This window comes from Aethalodelphis obliquidens, unplaced genomic scaffold (assembly GCF_003676395.1).
Source record: "Aethalodelphis obliquidens isolate GAN/ISIS:26980383/991018 unplaced genomic scaffold, ASM367639v1 scaffold40, whole genome shotgun sequence".
In the NCBI taxonomy this organism is placed as follows: Eukaryota; Metazoa; Chordata; class Mammalia; order Artiodactyla; family Delphinidae; genus Aethalodelphis; species Aethalodelphis obliquidens.
Genome location: NW_020837984.1, coordinates 1,313,767 through 1,338,335, shown reverse-complemented (window position 1 = coordinate 1,338,335; position 24,569 = coordinate 1,313,767). Strand labels below are relative to the sequence as shown.

The following is a 24,569-nucleotide window of genomic DNA, read 5'->3' as shown; positions in this document are numbered from 1 at the left end:
TGCAGAGAAGTTGAAACCCTGGTGCACTGTTGGTGGGAGTGTAAAATGGTGCATCTGCTGGGGAAGACAGTATGGTGGTTCCTCAAAAAATTAAAAGTGGAATTATCATTTTTTCCAGAAATTTGACTTCTGGACATATACTCAAAAGAACTGTATACCCTGTTCATAGCAGCATTATTCACAATAGCCAAAAGTTGTAGGCAACCCAAGTAACCACTGATGGATGAATGGATAAACAAAATGTGGAAATAGGCAGTCTACCAGGAAAAGAATTCAGAATAATGATAGTAAAGATGATCCAAAATCTGGGAAATAGAACAGACAAAATGCAAGATACATTTAAAAAGGACTTAGAAGAACTAAAGATGAAACAAACAACAATGAACAACACAAAAAATGAAATTAAAAATACTCTAGATGGGATCAATAGCAGAATAACTGAGGTAGAAGAATGGATAAGTGACCTGGAAGATAAAATAGTGCAAATAACTACTGCAGAGCAGAATAAAGAAAAAAGAATGAAAAGAACTGAGGACAGTCTCAGAGACCTCTGGGACAGCATTAAACGCACCAGCATTCGAATTATAGGGGTTCCAGAAGAAGAAGAGAAAAAGAAAGGGACTGAGAAAATATTTGAAGAGATTATAGTTGAAAACATCCCTAATATGGGAAAGGAAATAGTTAATCAAGTCCAGGAAGCACAGAGAGTCCCATACAGGATAAATCCAAGGAGAAACATGCCAATACACATATTAAGCAAACTGTCAAAAATTAAATACAAAGAAAACATATTAAAAGCAGCAAGGGAAAAAAAACAAATAACACACAAGGGAATCCCATTAAGGTTAACAGCTGATCTTTCAGCAGAAACTCTGCAAGCCAGAAGGGACTGGCAGGACATATTGAAATTGATGAAGGAGAAAAACCTGCAACCAAGATTACTCTACCCAGCAAGGATCTTATTCAGATTTGATGGAGAAATTAAAACCTTTACAGACAAACAAAAGCTGAGAGAGTTCAGCACCACCAAACCATCTTTACAACAAATGCTAAAGGAACTTCTCTAGGCAGGAAACACAAGAGAAGGAAAAGACCTACAATAAGGAACCCAAACAATTAAGAAAATGGGAATAGGAACATACATATCGATAATTACCTTAAATGTAAATGGATTAAATGCTCCCACCAAAAGAAACAGACTGGCTGAATGGATACAAAAACAAGACCCATATATATGCTGTTTACAAGAAACCCACTTCACACCCTAGAGACACATACAGACTGAAAGTAAGGGGATGGAAAAAGATATTCCATGCAAATGGAAACCAAAAGAAAGCTGGAGTAGCAATTCTCTTATCAGACAAAATAGACTTTAAAATAAAGACTATTAGAAGAGACAAAGAAGGACACTACATAATGATCAAGGGATCGATCCAAGAAGAAGATATAACAATTGTAAATATTTATGCACCCAACATAGGAGCACCTCAATACATAAGGCAAATACTAACAGCCATAAAAAGGGGAAATCAACAGTAACACATTCATAGTAGGGGACTTTAACACCCCACTTTCACCAATGGACAGATCATCCAAGATGAAAATAAATAAGGAAACACAAGCTTTAAATGATACATTAAACAAGATGGACTTAATTGATATTTATAGGACATTCCATCCAAAAACAACAGAATACACATTTTTCTCAAGTGCTCATGGAACATTCTCCAGGATAGATCATATCTTGGGTCACAAATGAAGCCTTGGTAAATTTAAGAAAATTGAAATTGCATCAAGTATCTTTTCCAACCACAACGCTATGAGACTAGATATCAATTACAGGAAAAGATCTGTAAAAAGTACAAACACATGGAGGCTAAACAATACATTACTTAATAATGAAGTGATCACTGAAGAAATCAAAGAGGAAATAAAAAAATACCTAGAAACAAATGACAATGGAGACACGACGACCCAAAACCTATGGGATGCAGCAAAAGCAGTTCTAAGAGGGAAGTTTATAGCAATACAAGCCTACCTTAAGAAACAGGAAACATCTCGAATAAACAACCTAACCTTGCACCTAAAGCAATTAGAGAAAGAGGAACAAAACAACCCCAAAGTTAGCAGAAGGAAAGAAATCATAAAAATCAAATCAGAAATAAATGAAAAAGAAATGAAGGAAACGATAGCAAAGGTCAATAAAACTAAAAGCTGGTTCTTTGAGAAGATAAACAAAATTGATAAACCATTAGCCAGACTCATCAAGAACAAAAGGGAGAAGACTCAAATCAATAGAATTAGAAATGAAAAAGGAGAAGAAACAACTGACACTGAAGAAATACAAAAGATCATGAGAGATTACTACAAGCAACTCTATGCCAATAAAATGGACAACCTTGAAGAAATGGACAAATTCTTAGAAATGCACAACCTGCCAAATGCACAACCAGACTGAATCAGGAAGAAATAGAAAATATGAACAGACCAATCACAAGTACTGAAATTGAAACTGTGATTAAACATCTTCCAACAAACAAAAGCCTAGGACCAGATGGCTTCACAGGCGAATTCTATCAAACATTTAGAGAAGAGCTAACACCTATCCTTCTCAAACTCTTCCAAAATACAGCAGAGGGAGGAACACTCCCAAACTCATTCTACAAGGCCACCATCACCCTGATACCAAAACCAGACAAGGATGTCACAAAGAAAGAAAACTACACGCCAGTATCACTGATGATCATAGATGCAAAAACCCTCAACAAAATACTAGCAAACAGAATCCAACAGCACATTAAAAGGATCATACACCATGATCAAGTGGGGTTTATTACAGGAATGCAAGGATTCTTCAATATACGTAAATCAATCAATGTGATACACCATATTAACAAATTGAAGGAGAAAAACCATATGATCATCTCAATAGATGCAGAGAAAGCTTTTGACAAAATTCAACACCCATTTATGATAAAAACCCTGCAGAAAGTAGGCATAGAGGGAACTTTCCTCAACATAATAAAGGCCACATATGACAAACCCACAGCCAACATCATCCTCAATGGTGAAAAACTGAAAGCATTTCCACTAAGATCAGGAACAAGACAAGGTTGCCCACTCTCACCACTCTTATTCAACATAGTTTTGGAAGTTTTAGCCACAGCAATCAGAGAAGAAAAGGAAATAAAAGGAATCCAAATCAGAAAAGAAGAAGTAAAGCTGTCACTGTTTGCAGATGACATAATACTATACATAGAGAACCCTAAAGATGCTACCAGAAAACTACTAGATCTAATCAATGAATTTGGTAAAGTAGCAGGATACAAAATTAATGCACAGAAATCTCTTGCATTCCTATACACTAATGATGAAAAATCTGCAAGTGAAATCAAGAAAACATTCCCATTTACCATTGCAACAAAAAGAATAAAATATCTAGGAATAAACTTACCTAAGGAGACAAAAGACCTGTATGCAGAAAATTATAAGACACTGATGAAAGAAATTAAAGATGATACAAATAGATGGAGAGATATACCATGTTCTTGGACTGGAAGAATCAACATTGTGAAAATGACTATACTACCCAAAGGAATATACAGATTCAATGCAATCCCTATTAAACTACCACTGGTATTTTTCACAGAACTAGAACAAAAAATTTCACAATTTGTATGGAAACACAAAAGAACCCGAATAACCAAAGCAATCTTGAGAACGAAAAACAGAGCTGGAGGAATCAGGCTCCCTGACTTCAGACTATACTACAAAGCTAGAGTAATCAAGACAGTAGGGTACTGGCACAAAAACAGAAAGATGGATCAATGGAACAGGATAGAAAGCGTAGAAATAAATCCATGCACATATGGTCACCTTATCTTCGATAAAGGAGGCAGGAATGTACAGTGGAGAAAGGACAGCCTCTTCAATAAGTGGTGCTGGGAAAACTGGAGAGGTACATGTAAAAGTATGAGATTAGATCACTCCCTAACACCATACACAAAAATAAGCTCAAAATGGATTAAAGACCTAAATGCAAGGCCAGGAACTATGAAACTCTTAGAGGAAAATATAGGCAGAACACTCTATGACATAAATCACAGCAAGATCCTTTTTGACCCTCCTCCTAGAGAAATGGAAATAAAAACAAAAATAAACAAATGGGACCTAAAGAAACTTCAAAGCTTTTGCACAGCAAAGGAAACCATAAACAAGACCAAAAGACAACCCTCAGAATGGGAGAAAATATTTGCAAATGAAGAAACTGACAAAGGATTAATCTCCAAAATTTACAAGCAGCTTATGCAGCTCAATAACAAAAAAACAAACAACCCAATCCAAAAATGGGCAGAAGACTTAAATAGACATTTCTCCAAAGAAGACATACAGACTGCCAACAAACACATGAAAGAATGCTCAACATCATTAATCATTAGAGAAATGCAAATCAAAACTACAATAAGATATCATCTCACACCAGTCAGAATGGCCATCATCAAAAAATCTAGAAACAATAAATGCTGGAGAGGGTGTGGAGAAAAGGGAACACTCTTGCACTGCTGGTGGGAATGTGAATTGGTACAGCCACTATGGAGAACAGTATGGATGTTCCTTAAAAAACTACAAATAGAACTACCATATGACCCAGCAATCCCACTACTGGGCATATACCCTGAGAAAACCATAATTCAAAGAGTCATGTACCACAATGTTCATTGCAGCTCTATTTACAATAGCCTGGGGATGGAAGCAACCTAAGTGTCCATCATCGGATGAATGGATAAAGAAGATGTGGCACATATATACAATGGAATATTACTCAGCCATAAAAAGAAATGAAATTGAGCTATTTGTAATGAGGTGGATAGACCTAGAGTCTGTCATACTGAGTGAAGTAAGTCAGAAAGAGAAAGACAAATACTGTATGCTAACACATATATATGGAATTTAAGAAAAAAGTGTCATGAAGAACCTAGGGGTAGGATAGAAATAAAGACACAGACCTACTAGAGAATGGACTTGAGGATATGGGGAGGGGGAAGGGTACGCTGTGACAAAGCGAAAGAGAGGCATGGACATATATACACTACCAAATGTAAGGTAGATAGCTTGTGGGAAGCAGCCGCATAGCACAGGGAGATCAGCTCGGTGCTTTGTGACCGCCTGTAGGGGTGGGATCGGGAGGGTGGGAGGGAGGGAGACGCAAGAGGGAAGAGATATGGGAACACATGTATATGTATAACTGATTCACTGTGTTATAAAGCAGAAACAAAAAAAAATATGGTATATACACACAATGGAATAGTATTCAGCCTTAAAAAGGAAAGTAATTCTGACACGTTACAACATGGATGAACCTTCAGGACATTATGCTAAATGAAATAAGCCAGTTACAAAAAGACAGATACTGTATGATTCTACTTATAAAAAGTACCTAGAATAGTCAAATTCATAGAGACATGAAGTGGAATGGTGCTTGTCAGGGTCTGGGGGATGGAGAAGGGGGAATTACTATTTAATGGGTATAGGGCTCCAATTTTATAAGATGAAAAGAGTTCTAGAGATGGATGGGGATGGTGGTTGCACAATAATGTGGATGTATTTAATGCCACTGAACTCTATACTCAAAATGGTTAAGATAGTAAATTTTTATGCTAGGTGTACTTTACCACAATCAAAAATAATTTTAAAGAAATCTTCCCAATCAAAACATATTCTTCCTATGCCCCAATTTCTCTTGGTCCTTCACTCCATAAAATGTAAATAATAATTGGTTTTAACCCCCTAATGGTCAACATAGTGGTGGGATTCACGTATTATGTCAGCTGTTGTGTGTGTGTGTGTGTGTGTGTGTGTGTTGGGTTCTAAATAAAACTCACCACACTCTATTCTACATATGCATAAAGATGACCCTCACTGTTCTAAAGCTTTCTCACAAAGGGGCATATCTAGGGATTTAGCCAGAGAACAAACAGGGTGAAATCCTTGCTTTTTTTTTTTTTTAAATCCTTGCTTTTCAAAAAAAACGATAAAGCATAGAATATCAAAGAAGGTGGGTGAGAAGCAGCTGCTTCCATTCACCCCCTGGACGTCACTGGTTCCTAGATGTCTCCCAGGCCAGTGTCCTGCTTGATCATACATGCCAGCCTAAGCCCTCAGCGCTGTATCTGGATGGTCCTGACGTAAAAGTGAGAGGAACTTATCTGATTTCCCTTTGCCCTTCTTGGGACTTGCACCTCTCACAATAAATGATATGCATGCCTTCTTCCCATCTATTGCACTGTGTAAAACGCCTGCGGGTTGTAACACTTAAGTCCAAATTCTGGTGCAGCAAGTACAGCTACAAGTAAATCCCTGCCTGGCAGAAGGATCAGTCTCCGGCCACTACTTCAAGAAATATGTGAAATAAAATATTCTGGCATCTCTGAAATAACCCCTTTTTGGTCAAGGCCCTCATCATCTCTTTCTCCTGGTTTATTTTAGTTGCTTTCTAACTCCAGCCTCACTCACCCTCCCCAGGATGGTAGGGAATGCCTCACTCTAATCTCTCAGAGTTACCTAATGCCTACAGGATAAAGTTCAGGGTTAAACTTCCTAGCTTGAGGTAACAATTCCTTTATTTGCTGTCTTGGCCTTTCTGCATTCCCTGCCCTTCCCGCCCTCAGCCACTCAGCATTACTGTTTCTTAATCCCCCATTCTTCTTCCCACCTCCACGTAGTGGCACACCCTGATCCTTCAGAGCCTGGGACGCTCGTCTCAGATGTCGCCATCTAGTGAACTTCTACTCACCTTTCAAGATCCATCTCAAAGGTCACTCCTATGAAGGCTCCATGGATTCCCCCGGGAGCTCTTTCCTCAGAGACACCACTTACTACCACAATAGACTAAAACTTCTCTGAAAGCTGGGACCCTGCCTGTTCCAAAGCAAATCTGCCCTGGACTCCAACATCAGCCAAGTCCCCGGGATGGGTTTTAAAAGTGACCCACCCTAGAGCACGGATGCTGCACCCTGGGTACTTAATGCTGGCTTGGCCCACTCTGAGCCCCTGCTCACCACTTGCCCTGTGACCCACCATTTCTTACTCCCTTGCTTTACCCAGTCTGTGCTCTTGTATTGTTCAGGTACAAGCATGTCTCCCGCACTAAGTTATAAACTTTGCAGAGAGTAGGAACCACGTCTCACTCCCTTCTGGATTCTTCACATTTTCTGGCTTAAGACTGCACATGGCAAGAGCTAGGTTTGTTACATAAATAAACAGACAAATCCCCATGGCATCTGTGGGCATGACTTGGAGGAGGTAGGGGGTAGGTTGGGAGTTTTGAGAGAAACCAGAGAAACTCTAGGTGAGCTGAATGTAGCTTCCTACCTCCAATGGAGGGTGAAAATTACTTGAAACCTCTTGGGCAGTTCTCTGGGAGACGGAGAAAAGGGAATGCAGTAAGGAGGAGATACAAGGCAAGGACACAGCATGCCATACTCAGAGGTGAAGTGGTGGCTTGCTATAGTAATAGCTATGGCAATAGAAGGCAGCATATATCTTCAGCAGTCTTAAAACTCAATGGCTTGAGTTAATAATAATTATAGGGACTTCCCTGGTGGCGTAGTGGTTAAGAATCTGCCTGCCAATGCAGGAGACACGGGTTTGAGCCCCAGTCCGGGAGGATCCCACGTGCCGCGGAGCAACTAAGCCCGCGAGCCACAACTACTGAGCCCACGTGCTACAACTACAGAAGCCTGCGCACCTAGAGCCCATGCTCTGCAACAAAGAGAAGCCACCACAATGAGAAGCCCATGCACCTCAATGAAGAGTAGCTCCCGCTCGCCGCAACTAGAGAAAGCCCACACGCAACAACGAAGACCCAACACAGCCAAAAATAATTAAAATAATTATAATAATTTTATAAAAATTCTATTATAATTAAAATAATTAAAATTTAAAATAATTAAAATAATAATTATAGTAGTGGTAGTAATAATAGTAGTAGTAGTGGTAGTAATAATAAAAAATAATAATAATATGGAAAAATACTCGAAATGTTAACAGCAGTTGCCTCTGGGTTCTAAAATTACAACCAGTTCTGTTGTGAGTTTCCCCCTCTGTTTTTCTTTAAAACTCAACTGCCATTTGCTCTGGAAACAGTATATAAATGGACATGATTTTTAAAAACTGAAATTATATTTTAAAAGCCACAACATACTTTACCTCTAGAGTCCCAGTCAATGTGTGTAATGTAACTAGAAGCACCTTTACAGATGCCAACCCTTTTGCTTGTAAGGACGTTGTAAATATCCACAAAGTTATCATGGGATGCCACAGCAAGGTATTTTCCTGTATCTATAAAGAAAAAATGAGTGGTTAACACCAAAACATTTTATGTGGGAATTTACTTCCAGGGACTTAGCATTTTTAAATGGGTTAAAGGTCAAGGAAATATTTAAAAAGGGTCCACTCTTGTAACTTTTTGTCCCAACACATTTTAAAAAGTTTTGCTGTCATCTTCACCTTTTGAAAATTTAATGTCAGAGATCATTTCTTTTCTGTGATGGAAGGAGACCATGTCTTCAACAGTGTCGGCATTTACAACCAGGAAACTCCCATCATTCAACCCAACTGCTAAGGCTTTCCCATCAGGGGAGAAAGCACAGCATCTTCCACCTACAAAAGAATCCACAAAGAGCACTGTTATGATCCGAGACTTCGCTACCAAACAAAGCAAATGAAGAGATGGGGAAGTGTGCATGTGTTCATGGACACGTGACTGTGTCTTTAAATTAACACTCCTGGTGAGAAGAACTAAAACTTCATAATTTAAAATATTTCTTCCCTCCAAACCCAAGGACAATGATTATAATATTAAAAATAAGTTTTCAATTTCTTTGAGGTTTATCCATTCATTTCTTCGTATCTGAATACCTGGAGTTTTCAAAAGACAAGTAGAGTGAAGGGGGAAAAGGAATAAAGGATTAATATAACCAGTATTTCTGCTCCCAAGACGTGATACTTAAGAATGGGAGTTCTGGGCTTCCCTGGTGGCACAGTGGTTGAGAGTCCGCCTGCCGATGCAGGGGACACAGGTTCGTGCCCCGGTCTGGGAAGATCCCACATGCCGTGGAGCGGCTGGGCCCGTGGGCCCGTGAGCCATGACCGCTGAGCCTGCGCTTCTGGAGCCTGTTGCTCCGCGACGGGAGAGGCCACAACAGTGAGAGGCCCGTGTACCGCCAAAAAAAAAAAAAAAAAAAAAAAAAAGAATGGGAGTTCTGTAATAAAATTTCTGGAAACTAATTTTTTTCATATCATGCTTTACACAAAAAACTTACTTTAGAGCACCTTATTGTTCTACTTTTAGTCACTCTAATTCTCTGATCCGTAGATTATAATCCATAATTCTAGAGGTGGAAGATTTTGTTCCTGTCTCTTCTGTCATGAGAAGAATGGAATATGGACACTCTCTCCAAGGGTGTCTGCACAACTGCGCTGAGGGTGCTACATGATCAATGCTTTCTACTGCTTTGTAGGGTCACAGGGAGACATTTCCGCATGAAGAGTATGGACTCGGTGGGGGGTATATTTAATAAGAATCCTATTTAAGGACAGGCCCCTCCCTAGCCCTGTTCTTCTTATTGTCAAGACTTTGGTGAGCACAGCCCTAGGATGGGACAGTCGTGCTGCCTTGTGCTAAGGCATTCCAAACTGAGCTTCCACACCCACCCCTCAGCCACTGTTCAGAGCAGGCTGAAAAGCCACATTCACACCAACAACTTTAAATTGGCTCATCTGAAGTATAAAATACCTTCCTTCCTTTCTTCATCCATTCACTTTGCAGTTATTTACCTACTATGAATCAGGCACGGTGCTAGTGCTGAAAGAACAGAAAGACCAGCCCTTGAGGAGGGACAGCACGATTAGGTTAAGCATAAAAATTTATTGTACGTGGGCTTCCCTGGTGGCGCAGTGGTTGAGTCTGCCTGCCGATGCAGGAGACACGGGTTCGTGCCCCGGTCCGGGAGGATCCCACATGCCACGGAGCGGCTGGGCCCGTGAGCCATGGCCGCTGAGCCTGCACGTCCAGAGCCTGTGCTCCGCAGCGGGAGAGGCCACGGCAGTGAGAGGCCCGCGTACCGCAAAAAAAAAAATTTATTGTACGAATGATGACACTTGACAGTAAAAGGGAGAGCTATTAATAATTACACCAGGACACCAGCTGTAAACTGGGTTGAGTGGCCATCCTAACTCAGATGTGTTAGTTGTTCTTTTGAACTAATTTTTAACCTAGTGAATAAAGTCCATTGGCTGATATTCAAGTCACTCACAGCGAGGACTTGGTCTGTTATTTCCCCAATACAAATTAGTGGCCAAATTATTCAGTCCTGTAGTGGGTAAGAGCATGGGCTTTGGAGTCAGACTTGGGTTTGAATCCTGGCTCCACTACTTACTGAGACCCAGAAGTCCAGTGTGAAGAGAGGCAATATGGTGGAGGGAGGCATCGTCATGCAGTGGCCACAGGTGTGCTCTCTGAAGCCACGCTGCCTGAGTATGAATTCAGTTCCATCACTTACTAGCTGTGCAACTTTGGGCAAATGACTTAAGTTCTCTATGCCTCAGCTTCATAATTTGTAAGTGGAAATAAAAAAGGCCTTACTCATTGGGTTCCCATGAAGACCAAAGGCAAAGTGCTAGCACGGTTACTGGCTCAGCAATATTAGCCACTGTCATTATTGTCACTATTGTCTTGACACCTCTTTTCATTTTATCCCCCTAGAATCCTCTCCCCATGTCTATTTATAAAAGTACCTAGCACAACTACTCTGGGGCCAGGCCCCAATCTCACCCTTTCCTGTCTTAACTTTCACAAATCCTTTGAGCCTCAGCTCTTAGGTTTCCTCCCTGATGGAGTTGTCTCTGGCTGTGGGCCTTACCCTGAGCCTCCACGATACCTTGCTTGTGCCAGAGATCTTTTGTTTGTCCTCACCCACTCTCCGCCCTGCTCTGTGCTGGGAGCTGGCCTTCCTGGACTCGATCAGTGGGCCCCTCACCCCCTGGCTTCTGATTCATTTGGTCAAGGGGCAGCAGGAGACTGGAGGGAGGGTAACAGGGAAGGAAGGATAAAGCACAGGGAGGCTGGGGCATGTGCTCCCTTGGCTGCCTCCCTGTGGGGTCACTGCATGCTGGCTGAACCTCCGGGCTGACGATCACAGCCCCTGCTAGGCTGTCGTCTCACACAGCTCTCACTTTCAAGGTTCCAGCAACTGCCCCTCCTCTTGTCCCTTCAGGCCCAGGGCTGGCAATGGTACCCGGCTGTTACTAGCTGCATCGTGCTGCACCAGCCCTGGTCATTTCCTATACCCTGCCCACTCCTTTACAAATAGTCCCGTTCTGAGACGCTCCTCAGGTTACCCAATTTGAATGGACCAGCCGTTGCTGGGAATCTGTTCAAATCTTGTCCGTCTCTGACAATAGAGAGAGGACTGTTCATCCTGGGATCCCCAGCGCCTGATATACAGAAGCTGCTCAACAAATGTTTGCTGAATTTGCACTTCTCGGTATACCTCTTAGCTCTAGTGCATATGGGTGTTCAATACATGTTTATTTGTTTCTTGATATTAACTATTATTTTTAAACTGACGTTCATTTTTCAGTAATAAAATCAGTTCTGGAGACTGTCAGGCATAAAAATAAGCAGCATTCTTTATAAGCTGATGAGTTTCAACTGGCTCCCACAGTTCTAGATGAGAAGAGGAAGGACATATTGCCCCCAGGTGGCAAATGTCTGTGCAGTGCAAGGAAATAAAGAATACAGCTGGGCACTGATAGATCTGGCCAGGCTTCTGGAACGATTCTCCAGGTGATTAGCTATATGTGTAGCAACAAACACTAAATCCCCATCACCCAGCATATCTGGGGGCACGTAATAGGTGCGCCCAGTAAATATTAGCTGGATGAACAGACAAATGAATCCAATACTTTCGGGTGTAAATACTTTTACAGATGTGTACGGGGATGTCACGCACCTTTTTTGAGTTTCCGTACTGCCAGCATACGGTGCTGGGAGGATAGTTCCCAGATCCGCAGTGTTTTATCGTCGCTCACTGTTGCGCAGACAGGCAGGCGAGGGTGAGCCGCCAGCCCCCATACTTCTCCTTCCATGTGCCCCTGTAGGGGAGGAAACGGGGCAACAAAAACCAGTTCATGCTTCTCGGCTAGCCCTTCCCGCAAGTGTCCCAAACAGGTTCAAATATGAACAAACACAGTTTGAGTTTCCTGGAGCCAAAGTGATTGTACTGGATAAATTTTTCGCTTGAACTTGAATCTAAAGCTGGGCCTGCGCGATGCTAAAGCATTCATTTGGAAAGCAAAGTAGGGACTCACATTGCTCCTAAGTTTTGTTTATATGATGCCGAACATCTTTCCACTTAGAAACATCCGAGTAAATAAGGAACTGCTCTCATTTTATCCTGTTTGACATTGAATACACACAGTACATATGTATCTTTTCATAAAACAGCTTGGTCACAATGACACAAACCACTTTCTTCCATAAAACCATATTCTAAAAACTGGAGGTACCACTTATCTCTGTCAGAGGAATTGGACAGCAATATTCTTGTTAATTAATTCTATTCTAGTTCTTTGAATGCACAGATTTGGCAAAGCAGATTAGAGAGAGCTGAATTTTCATTTTAAGCGTCCTGGGTATAGCTCAGGGTCAGCATTTATTCACAAATTGTTCTATCCGTGGAGCACAGAAAACCGAAAGGGGCTTGATAGGCATTGGACAAATTCCACATGCCGACATCTTACCACAAACACACTTAACTGGCTTAGAATAATAACTGAGATGAAACAGTGTTTAATGAATGAACGATTAGGGAGAAAATGAATCTGATTTTTCTAACTTATCACTCAGTAAAGCAGTGTAACGAACGATTAGATACGGAACAATAAAACAGACCAGATTGTTTACTGAATTTCTGCTTTTAGTGGCTAATTATAAAAAGGCTTTGCTTAGTAAAGCAAAAAGGAAGACCACACACAGGCATCTGAAAGGTGTTTGTAGTTGGAACGCTTTGGGGAACAGGTGGCTCTCCAAAGAGAAACTGGAAGATTCCGGTTTAACTGGGAAGCTGTTTGAGCAAAACAGTAATTTGGCAGAAGATACAAAGTTCCCAATGCAGCTGACATTCAAATATCTGAGAAGGGCGTAGATATTGGTTTTGAATTTATTAGATTTGGAGCACCCGACACCCCCAGTTTTCTAGTTTCCTTCCCTTTAGAAGCCTCCCACCCCCAAGGCCACGGTCAGAGGATGGGTCAGGTGTGAGCCCTCCCTTGCTCTCCACCAGACTGGATCTGCTTGGGGCTCTTTTACAGACTGAGTCCTTTTGCACACAGAGGACAGGGCTGTGGGGCTCTGAGACCCTTTCAAACCACTGCATCATATATTGATTTAAAATGGTATTTCTTTAATCTAATATGATTATGTACTTTAATTCCTGGATCCTATAGGAACGGACAGTGAGTGAGGCAGGCTGGAAGTCTCTTGAGTGGCACAAGGAAATGAGCTTGGGACTTTACTTTCCTCCTGACCACCCTAAAGCTAATAATAACCAGCTGCATAATTGACAGTTGATTATATGCAAAGTGTATACAATGGGGATTTTCAGAACTCACCTCCTGTCTCTTCTCTCATCCCCCCAACCTATTCTCTTAAAAAAAAAAAAAAAGCAATCTATTCCAAGTAACATTGAATTGCCGTGCTACAGAAACTAGAAAAATGGTTCTGAAATCTCCCCACAGCAGGATAGCTGATGGTCTTAACGACGCTGCCTCTACTATTCCTTAACTTTCCCTCTGTGTCCACCTCTCAGGACAGGACTGTCAGCCCCTAGAGTAAGCCCTATTCCACCACACAGAGCACAGGGCTGGTCTTGGCAGGAGCCCAACAAACTGATTGAACTGAACTACTGAGTTCTACCTAGGAGGAGATGGCAAATGGTTGACAGACTGGAAGAGGAAAGAGAGATGCTGAGATAAAGGAAAAGAATGGCACACTTAAACAAAATTAGCTCAGCTATTATTTACTTTTTAAAATTTGAAAATGTAGAGTTTAAATCTTACGGTGCTATTTAAATCATATTGTAGTGTAAATCTTACAACATACTTAGCAATATAGCATGTGGCTAACAATTTAAAGTCTCAAAAATCTGAGGATTAAAAAGAAAGAAACACTGAACTTTCAATAAAATTAAATAAAAAGTCATGGTCAAGGAAAACGAAGGCAAGTGCAGTTGCAGAATAAAGAAATCTCCCCTCAAGGATGCATCTCAGCACAGTTCTCAATCTGGGCTGCCTGTAGCAATCAGCTACAGAGCTTCTGAGGTTTGCTTCTAACACAGAACTTTTTTTAAAACACAGATTCTTATTCAGGATATCCAGGGTGGGGCCTGAGAACATGCACTTTAAAAACCTGATCCGTGATGTGTGTGCAGACCTGCTCTCAGGTGTAGCAAATCAGAGGGCCCCTTTCAGTGGGATTTTGGGGACTAGTCCTAATACAGCAAGCCTGCAGGTATGCATCAGGTCAGATGTGCTGGACAGGTGACCCTCATGATGCTCCTGGTTTTCACACTCTTGTGTAACCACCTCCCTTTGAGTGCGGTATAGCCTGTGGCTTGTTACCAACCAATAAGATATGGCAAAGGGGATGGATGTTCATGATCACACGTATGTGATGATATGATTATGTTATTTAAAGTTACTTAAAGGCACAGTAGTACCCGTTTTTCCTCTTTCCCTTGCCCTCTTTGAGGAAGCAAGCAGCCATGTTGGGGAACCCCATGTGACGAGGAACTATAGGCAGCCTCTGAGAGCTGAGGGTGGCCTCTGGCCAATAGCCAGCAAGAAATGGAAGCCCTCAGTCCTGCATCCCCAACGAACTGAACTCTGCCAACAACTCGAGTGACCTTGGAGCAGATCCTTCCACAGTTAAGCCTCCGATGAGACCACAGCCCTGGCCCTTATTACAGCCTTACAAAACCTTAAACAGAGGACCCAGTTAAACTGTGTTCAGACCCCTGACCTGCAGAAACCATAAGATAAGGAATGTTTTTCTTTTAAGCTGCTAAGTTTGTGACAATTTGTTATAATTAAGCAATAATGATTAATACAGCATTTGCCTGACCCTGAAAGTGAGTGTCTCCTTAAATTTTGTGCCCTAAGTGCCCCCCGTTGCCTCACCCTGGTTCCAGCTCTGGTGTGAATTGTGGTTTAGGATGTGTGCAAACACAGTACCTGAATGAGCAGTGTCATTGGGCCATTCTTATCAATTTCCAGGATCTCTCCATTTTTCGTTCCCACCAGGATATGTCCATGTCCCAAAGTGATGGCACGAATTGAAGGGTTATCTTCCAAAAGCAAGCCTGAGGAGGAAAAATTGCATTTAATACTGTTATATTTAGTATAATAAAAAATAAAATGATTGTAATGATTATATAAATTCTCTTTTTATAGTTCCAAAGTACTAGTTACTAGGCAATTATCCTTGATATTTCTACCAGGAGCCAAGGGCTCTGAATGTGGAAGAAAAAAAGACAGTTGATTTGGTAATGGCTTTCCAAGAACTTAGTACTATCTTTTCCATCTCTAGGAACAGAAAGATTTCTACTGCATACTCGGGAGTGGCACCTTTTGAGCTGGTTGACAATGCTGCTCTTTTAATGGCATACGTCTTCAAGCATCTTTCAAACATATCATCCCAGAGTTCCACAATTCCATCCTTTCCACCTGTTACAAAACCCTGTGAAGGCACACATCAGAAGAATTATGTACACATCAAAATGACAAGGTACCCACCCAGCCTCAAAAGGATCTCCCCTTGGGTAAAGAAGCTTTGTGTTTTCTTCCTAAGTATAGGAGGCTGAAAAATCTGAATGATAACATAATATTAATATAATATTTTCTGGAAGCTTCTCTGCCCTATTTCTCTAGCAGGATTAAACACTTTCTCATTGTGTGTCCATTTCACTTTCTTCCGACCATTGGCTGGAATTTGGCACCCTGAATCATGGACAGTCATTTCTGTGCCTAGTCCCCTGACTGGGATGTGGATTCTTACAGAAAAGGACCAACCTCAAAGCCTGGCAGAGTTTCTGGTATCTCATATATTCCTGCTGAATGAATTGGAATTAACATCACAATTAAAAATGACTGTTAAATATTTTAAAATATTTACGTCCAGGAAAACCATCATTATTTATTATTAAGAGTAACTTAGGTATTTCACATAACAAAACTATCCTGCTATTTTGTTCAATACACAACAATTTCCACAATAATTAAAATCCAGATGAATTTTTACAAAACCTGGGAAGTAAGAAGTTTAACATTGGGTATTTTTTGCTAGATGATGATTTCTACTCTTGTTCTAAGCTTATGATTTCTTGGCTTTATTAGTTTTCCTTTTTGGCAACTTACATATACAAACTGTTCTTTAAAAAGTTGTTTGTTTTTTTTTTTTTTAAAGAAAACTACTGAGTAAGTCATTCTGTTTCCTCAGAAACTTCTAATGTACTTCATTTCAATGAAGTTCACAAGGAAATAATATTTTGGAAGTTTATTATATTAAATATCCTTATTTATCCTTATTATAGATTGTGAACCTGGGGACATTCACTCTCCAAATTAAATTTAAATGCATTATAGTATAATGTGATATCCCTGCCATTTCCCATGATTTTTCAGCTTAAGTTACGAAGCAATAAAAGAGTTTAAACAAGTTATATCACATCAACTTCTGAGTCTACAAAAAACTTTGCATTCTGCTTTAATCTTTTCTAAAACTTGAAGTTTAATCAAAAACAAATTTGCTAGTGAAAAACATCTTAACCACTAAAACAACCATTGTAGTTGCACATCTAACAAGAACCTACTTCCATAGCGGGATCAGCATATTTACCTGGGAACAGGTAAATGCAAAATGAGGCTTACCTTAATAAGGTGTATTAGGTGGCTTAGACTGTTTGGAGGTCAGAGAGCACACATAAACTGGTACCATCAGCAAACTAGCAGTGAACAAAAAATTGATATTTTCTGGCAAATTGATGGAAGAAAGTGTTTTAAGGGCACTGAAGGTAAGTGTGATTTTTTTTTTTTTTTTTTTGCCATGCCTCGAGGCATGCAGGATCTTAGGTTCCCCAACCAGGGATCGAATCCGTGCCCCCTGCAGTGGAAGCAGGGAGTCCTAACTGCTGGACTACTGGGGAATTCACAAGTGTGATCTTTATTTAAAACAACACTGCAAGGCAGGGGACAGATCAGGACAAAGACGAGCTTGAGTAGAAGTACAGCTGGTGTGATGGTTAATTTTATGTGTCAACTGACTGGCCACAGGGTGCTCAGATTAAATATGATTCCTGTGTGTGTCTGTGAGGGTGTTTCTCGATAAGATCAGTATTTGAATTGCTAGATTCAGTAAACTGCCTTCCCCAATGTAGATGGACATCATCAAATTCATTGAGAGCTTGAATAGAACAAAAGGTAGAGGAAGGACAAAATCACCCTCCTTTTTCCTGTCTCACTGACTGAGCTGGGACATCTTATCTTTTCCCACCCTCAGACTGGGATTTACACCATTGGCTCCCCTGGTTCTCAGGCCTTTGGGCTTGAACTGAATTACACCATCGGTTTTTCTGGGTCTCCAGCTTGCAGATGGCTTCAGTGGGACTTCTCAGCCTCCATAACTCCATGAGACAACTCCTTATAATAAATCTCCTTTTCGTATATGTATATGTATGTGTATATCTCTATCTATATCTACATCCTACTGGTTCGGTTTCTCTGGAGAACTAACACAGCCAGTGAAAAGACTTCACTCTGACACGCTTGTTAAAACTGAGCCTGTCTACACAGGAACAAGCTGGTTATCAACATAACTTCAGGTCATACTGATGGGAGGGACAATAATTCAAACACCAGGCACTTCCAGGTCTCTGCTCATTGTGCCACCGAGGTGGAAGACTGTGTTGAAATATTTACCAGGACTCTCTGGCTACTGCATGTCTGCATTTATCCCAACACTTCTTAAGGAGTCCTTAGGAGTGACAGCCAGGAAGAAAAAGTGTGAAAACAGAATAGAGAAGTTGCACATAAAGAAATAATTACAAACAAAAGAGAAATTTAAAGACCATTTGTGCTCCTCTCCATTCATGATAACTGTTTCCTAATTCAGAGGGTACTGTTTTTACACACAGGCATCCTCTTGGTGTGGACCTTCCTAAGCCTAACTTAAACTTTTACAAAGCTAATGAGGAAAATAGACTATACCTTATCCAATGCATACATAGCAAACACGGGCCCGTCATGAGCTTTCACTGTCTTTAGTAGGAGAATCTCCTTCCAAATAAAAATATCTCCAGTAGCTGCTCCTGAGAACACCAGATCTTCCATTCGCCCATAAGAAACGCACATCATTGTTTCTAACTTTCCAACACTTCCAAAAATTCCTCTTTTAGAGGTGAAGCCCCCACCTGGAGTGGACCAAGAGTATTTATTACATTTGAAAAACTGACATCTTCTATGGACATTTAGAATGACTATCTTCAGTGAAAAACCCAGTGTGTCTACATAAAGCTGTATTAAAATGGCAGAAAACATCATAACAAAAACATTATAAAAGGTTTTCTCCTTCACGCATTAATTCAGCGCTTGTTGAATCCCTACTTTGTGGCGGGCACAGTGGTTGACACTGGGGTATAAAGGTGAAAAGGAAGAGTTCCTGCCTTCAGGAACTTAAGGTCTGGCTGGGGAGAGAACGTGATATACATCTCTAACCATGGTTCAGCGCAGGTTCTGTGCCAGCCAGAGGAAGGGGTGACTGAGTGCCCTGGGGAGCCAGGCAAGTCTTCCTGAAGGCTGACCAAAGCAAGTGAAAACAGCAGTGGCTGTAATGTAAAATGTAAACATGTTTTCTGTATGTTTTGCCTCGATTTTTATCACAGTGACTTTGGGGTGAGAAAAACGAATCACTGTGTAGGAGAAGTACATCAGATTTGTTCCTTAAATGTTCACATTTCCCTGTACTTTCTTATTAGCACTGAGAAACCCAGACTCATTCCAGACAACTGTAGGCAGGCTGGCTCTCCAGACATGGTGGGTGCATGACCCTTTCTTCAAAAGCAGAAGGCATTGGAACAGTAGCTTATTTATGTTTTGCCCAGTAAAAGATTGGGCTTCGTACCAAAGTTGATACTAAGAATTCAGAAACAGTCCCAATGAAAGGTCTGACCTATTAGTGAGAAAAACAAGATATCCTTCCATGTTTTGTCCTGCTTATTTACTCAACCTTATTATCAGCATTATAAACCACAAGGATTTATTTTGACCACTTACTGTGTGTCATATTTAATTCATGTGTTAAATGCAGTTATAAATAAAAGAACCCTCAAAATATTGAAAATTGTATTCACCCAACTAAAGTGATTATTTCCTGCTCAGTAGTCCAACATAATCACTGCTTTCAGAACTGATGACTGAATATAAAAATAATTATTTTCGCAGCAGAACATTTCCCAAAGCTTTCTAGATATTGATGAATATGCATGGCATCATATACAGTGTTCTAAGCTTCACAGCTCAACATTACTTGGAAGCAAACGTCTTTTAGGCATACTTTAATTTTAGATTGCAGAGACAGGCTAGGTAGTGGTGTTGGTTGTTTGTTTTTTTCCCAGCTGGAGTAAAACTTTCAACCACATAAAGGATAAACTCTAACAATAGTACCTGCTTGTTGCCAGAATTTGATGTGCTTGATCCCAACCGTGACCAGTCTGTCAACATGGTGTGGGTTACACTTTACCACAAATATCTTATCTTTATGTCCTCTGTAAGAGACAAATAGGGGAAAAATTCCAGTTTTGATGACAGCACTGCTAGAGAGTTTTATTAAAAGCATGCATTTAGTCTAACTTTCATTAAGCACATCTAATAGGACAAGTAAATTAGAAGACGATTTAAAATACACACGGGGTCTACACTAAAATAATGAGTTTTGGCTTTTCTCCGCATGTTTGACCCCTTTCTTCTTACCCTACCAAAGCTACCAAAATCTACTTAATTATGCTTTAAACAAATCAATGAAATATTTTAAATGGATCAGAATGTCTCCTTAAGATAAAATGAATGTCACAACTATAGAATTGTAATTCTTGGGATACAGAGGTCTTGTATAAGAGGAGGGAGAAGATACTGTAAAAGTATTAATGAGAAGCTTCAAATGTAATATTCTTGCTGGGGAAGGCATAAGTTTGGGTTAAACAGAGTTTCAGCTAGAAATGTATTCACAAGAAGGCGAAGCCCCTGGCTCACATTCATGGAGAGAGAAAGGCTGTCATCTATCGATTTAAGGCACTCAAGGATGCTGTGCATTCAGAAACTTAAGTTTATAACCCAAGAGACAGAAGGACAAATATAAAAGTGAGGACTGACTGTAGGCTGGAGCTGTAGACCAGCATTCCACAGTGCCAGGAAATTTCTGGTTTAGAGTATAAAGTAATCACATTAGAATCTAAGGATTTACTGGTCTTAATGGACTATTTGATGGTTTTCTCTCGTATACTAGGACCTAACTTTCATTATGTAAAAGAAAAGCAATTAACATAAAGAACATGACTGACTAGTCTCCCTTATGAATACAGATACAAAAATCTTAAATAAAATACTAGCAAAGAGAATCCAACAACATATCTAAAAAACAGTACTTTATGACCAAATGCAGGGTGGTTAATTATTAAGGAATCAAATAATACATCATATTAATACATGAGAAAAATTATGTTATTTTCACAGATGCCAAAAAGGCATTTCACAAAAAAAATCTAACAGTCACTTGTGATTAAAAAAGTACTCAACTAACACTCAATAAAGTAGGAATTAATGGATGTTTTAGCGTTATCTCTTAGACTTCTATATTTCCCTGCAGTTCTTGACTCTCACTGAGAAACCTAGATTCATTCAAGACCAATTATACACACACTGGCTCTTCAGACGTTGTGTGCCATTATCCTTTTTTTGAAAACAGAATGTGCTGGAACAGTACCTTATTCATGGTGTGTTTGTGTGTGTGTCTGTGAACTCGAAAGTCAGATTCTTACTGAATGTTATTCCCAATAAAGTCGGGAACAAGACTATCACCACTACCATTTAACATCGTACTGAACATATTACCTAATGCAATTAGACAAGGTCTAAAAAATTAAAGGCACAGGAGCTGGAATGGAAGAGGTGAAACTATTTCTTTTTGCAAATGATAATAATTATGTCTAAAAAATTCAAAAGAAAATAACGTAAAAATAACTACAAATAAGATAATTTAGGAAAGTTGCAGTATATAAAACTAAATACAGAATCAATAACCTTAATATATACAATATCCAGTTGAAAAATATACTGGAAGAAAGGACTCTATTTATAAACAACAATAAAAATATCAAGGCATAAATTTAACAAGAACTGTGCACTATATGCAAATGAGTACAACCACCAAAAAACACCCCATATTTGTAAGATAGAAAAGTAGACTTAAAAAAATGGAAACACATTCCATGTTCTTGGGTTTGAAAACTCAATCATAAAGATGTTAATTCTCCTAGCTTTGCTTATAAATTCAACTTGATTCCAATAAAAAAGAGCATTTAGTGTCTGTTCTTTAATCTGGAGTTAGACACCTTGATTTTAAAGTTCTTATGGAAGAATAAAACAGCAGTAATGGCCAGGAAAAGTCTGAACAAGAAAAGCAAAGTAGGAAGGGTAGCTCTCCTAGATATTAAAACAATTTATAAAGCCTTCACGATTAAAACAGTGTGGTATTGGTGCACAAATTGACTGACAAACCAATGACAAAATAGAAAATCTAGAAAAAGACCCAATATTTAAATGTAGTAGGTAATAAAGACAGATCTCAAATCAATGGGGGAAAAATTAATACTAAAAATAAATGGTGTATGTTACCAAATGCTGGCAAGGATGTGGAGCAACAGGAATTCTCACTCATTGCTGGTGGGAATGCAAGATAGTACAGCTACTTTGGAAGCCATTATGGCAGTTTCTAACAAAACTAAACATGTTCTTACCATAAGATCCAGCAATCATGTTCCTTGGTATTTACCCAAAGGAGTTGAAAACTTACGCCCACACAAAAACCTGCACATAGATGCTTACAGCAGCTTTAATCATAATTGCCAAAACTTGGAAGCAACCAAGATGTTCTTCAGTAGGTGAATGGATTAAAAAAACTGGTACATCCAGACAACGGAGTATTATTCAGTGCTAAAAAGAAATGAGCTATCAAGCCATGAAGAGACATAGAGGAACTTTAAATGGATATTACTAAGTAAAGGAAGATAATCTGAAAAGGCTACATGCTGTATAATTCCAACTAAATGACATTCTGGAAAAGGCACAACTATGGAGACAGTAAAAAGATTAGTGGTTTCCAGGACAGAGGGGAGGGAGGGACAAACAGCCAGAACACAAAGGGTTTTTAGGGCAGTGAATAGTGAAACCATTCTGCATGATACTATAATGGTGGATACATGTCATTATACACTTGTCAAAACGCATAGAATGTGCAACACCAAGAGTGAACCCTAATGTAAACTGTGGACTTTGGGTGATAATGATGTGTCAATGTAGCTTCATCTATTATAACAAATATACCACTCTGGTGCCAGGTGGGGATTTGAAGGTGGCTGGGAGAGTGGGTATACAGGAACTCTGTATTTTCTGCTCAATTCTGCTGTGAACTTAAACCTGTTCTAAAAAATAGTCAATATGAAAGGGAAAAGGAAAATGGTGTTTGGAACACCTTGATAGCCATATGGAGAAAGGATAAAATTGAATCTGTTCCTCATAATAAATACTGGGATAAATTCCAAATGGTTTAGAGATCTAAATGTAAAGATGAAGCCATAGCAGATCAGAAGAAATCACAGGTGATTTCCTTTTAACCAGAGGACAGGGAACACTTTCCTTAATCGGTCTCAAAATCTTGAAGTGGTAAAGACTGATAAACTTGACCACATAAAAATAAAAGCCTTTGCATGATGAAAAACATCATATCAAACTCAAAAGACAAATGACAAACTAGGGGAAATATCTGCAAGTTATAGACAACAAATATTATTAGCCCCTAATATTTAAAGGACTACTTTCTGTGTGAATTGTATTTCAGAGAAACCAAGTGGTTCATGAGAGAAAACTCTTATTTATAGAAGAATTCTAGCTAATATGAAGAATAAATAATAAATTAGAAAATTATCATTTTCAATCCCTAATTAAATAATCAATGCAGCCCATAGTTGTAAATGGATGCTACAACAATTAGATAATACATGGATGGGAAGCTTTCAATGGAAGGATGAGGCTGATAGTACCAGAACCCACAATGGAGCTGAGCATTACTAAGAGTAGGAGAACCAGACATTTGGGGCAGTGGCACACCATGGGGTGGACTGGAATTCCTGAGAAAGAGGAATTCCATCCCTGACACTGTTTAGAATTGCTGGCTCAGGAGAGTAATAAAAAGCAGATTGGCTTTTAGTTGGTTTTCTTATTCTTTAAAAACTTCCTACAGATAATAGAAGCCCTATTGCTTGCACCTGTCAAGTCCTACTCCCACTGCCCTCACCATCTGGTATGCCACTGATTATGTTTCTTCTGATAAAGTGAAACATGAAGCACATATCAGGTACTCTTGACTAAAAAATTGACCTTAGGAGAAAATATCTGCAAATCATGTATCTGATAAGGGACTTATATTCAGAATAAATTTTTAGAAACCCTTATAACTCAATAATAAAAAGACAAATAACCCTGTTAAAAATGAGCAAAATACTGATATCTAAATAGACATTTCTACAAAGAAGTTATACAAATGGCCAGTAAATACATGAAAAGATGCTCAGTATCGTTACCTACTGGGGAAATGAAAACCAAAACCTTAATAAGATATCACTTCATATCTACTAGGATGGCTATAATGAAATGACAGACAATAATAGGTATTGGCAAGTATATGGAGAAATTGGAATGTTCATTCCTTGCTGGTGGGAATGAAAAATAGTGCACCTGGGCTTCCTTGGTGGTGCAGTGGTTAAGAATCCGCCTGCCAATGCAGGGGACATGGGTTCGAGCCCTGGTCCGGGAAGATCCCACATGCTGTGGGGCAACTGGGCCCGTGAGCCACGACTACTGAGCCTGCGCATCTAGAGCCTGTGCTCCACAAGAGAGGCTGCGCGAGTGAGAGGCCCGTGCACCGTGATGAAGAGTGGCCCCTGCTCGCCGCAACTAGAGAAAGCCCTCGCACAGAAACGAAGACCCAACTCAGCCAAAAATAAATAAATAAATAAAAATAAATTAAAGAAAAAAAATAGTGCACCCACTTTGAAATGTATTTTGGCAGTGCCTCAAAATGTTAAATACTAAGTTACTATATGACCCAGCAATTCTACTCCTAGGTATATACCTAAGAGAAATTAAACATATGTTTACTTAAAACCTTGCACACAAATGTT

The 24,569-nt window shown here is 39.7% G+C and overlaps 1 protein-coding gene across 1 annotated transcript in view; it reads right to left on the bottom strand.

Moving 5' to 3' along the window:
• Positions 1–24,569, bottom strand: part of EML6 (EMAP like 6) — a 280,775-nt gene that overhangs the window by 68,273 nt on the left and 187,933 nt on the right. The window contains exons 18-24 of the mRNA XM_027131630.1: positions 19,780–19,880; positions 18,325–18,527; positions 15,688–15,799; positions 15,295–15,422; positions 12,015–12,156; positions 8,509–8,661; positions 8,209–8,340 (exon numbers count right to left, since the gene is read on the bottom strand). Coding sequence (XP_026987431.1) covers positions 8,209–8,340; positions 8,509–8,661; positions 12,015–12,156; positions 15,295–15,422; positions 15,688–15,799; positions 18,325–18,527; positions 19,780–19,880 — 971 coding nt within the window. The remainder of the gene's footprint in view (positions 1–8,208; positions 8,341–8,508; positions 8,662–12,014; positions 12,157–15,294; positions 15,423–15,687; positions 15,800–18,324; positions 18,528–19,779; positions 19,881–24,569) is intronic.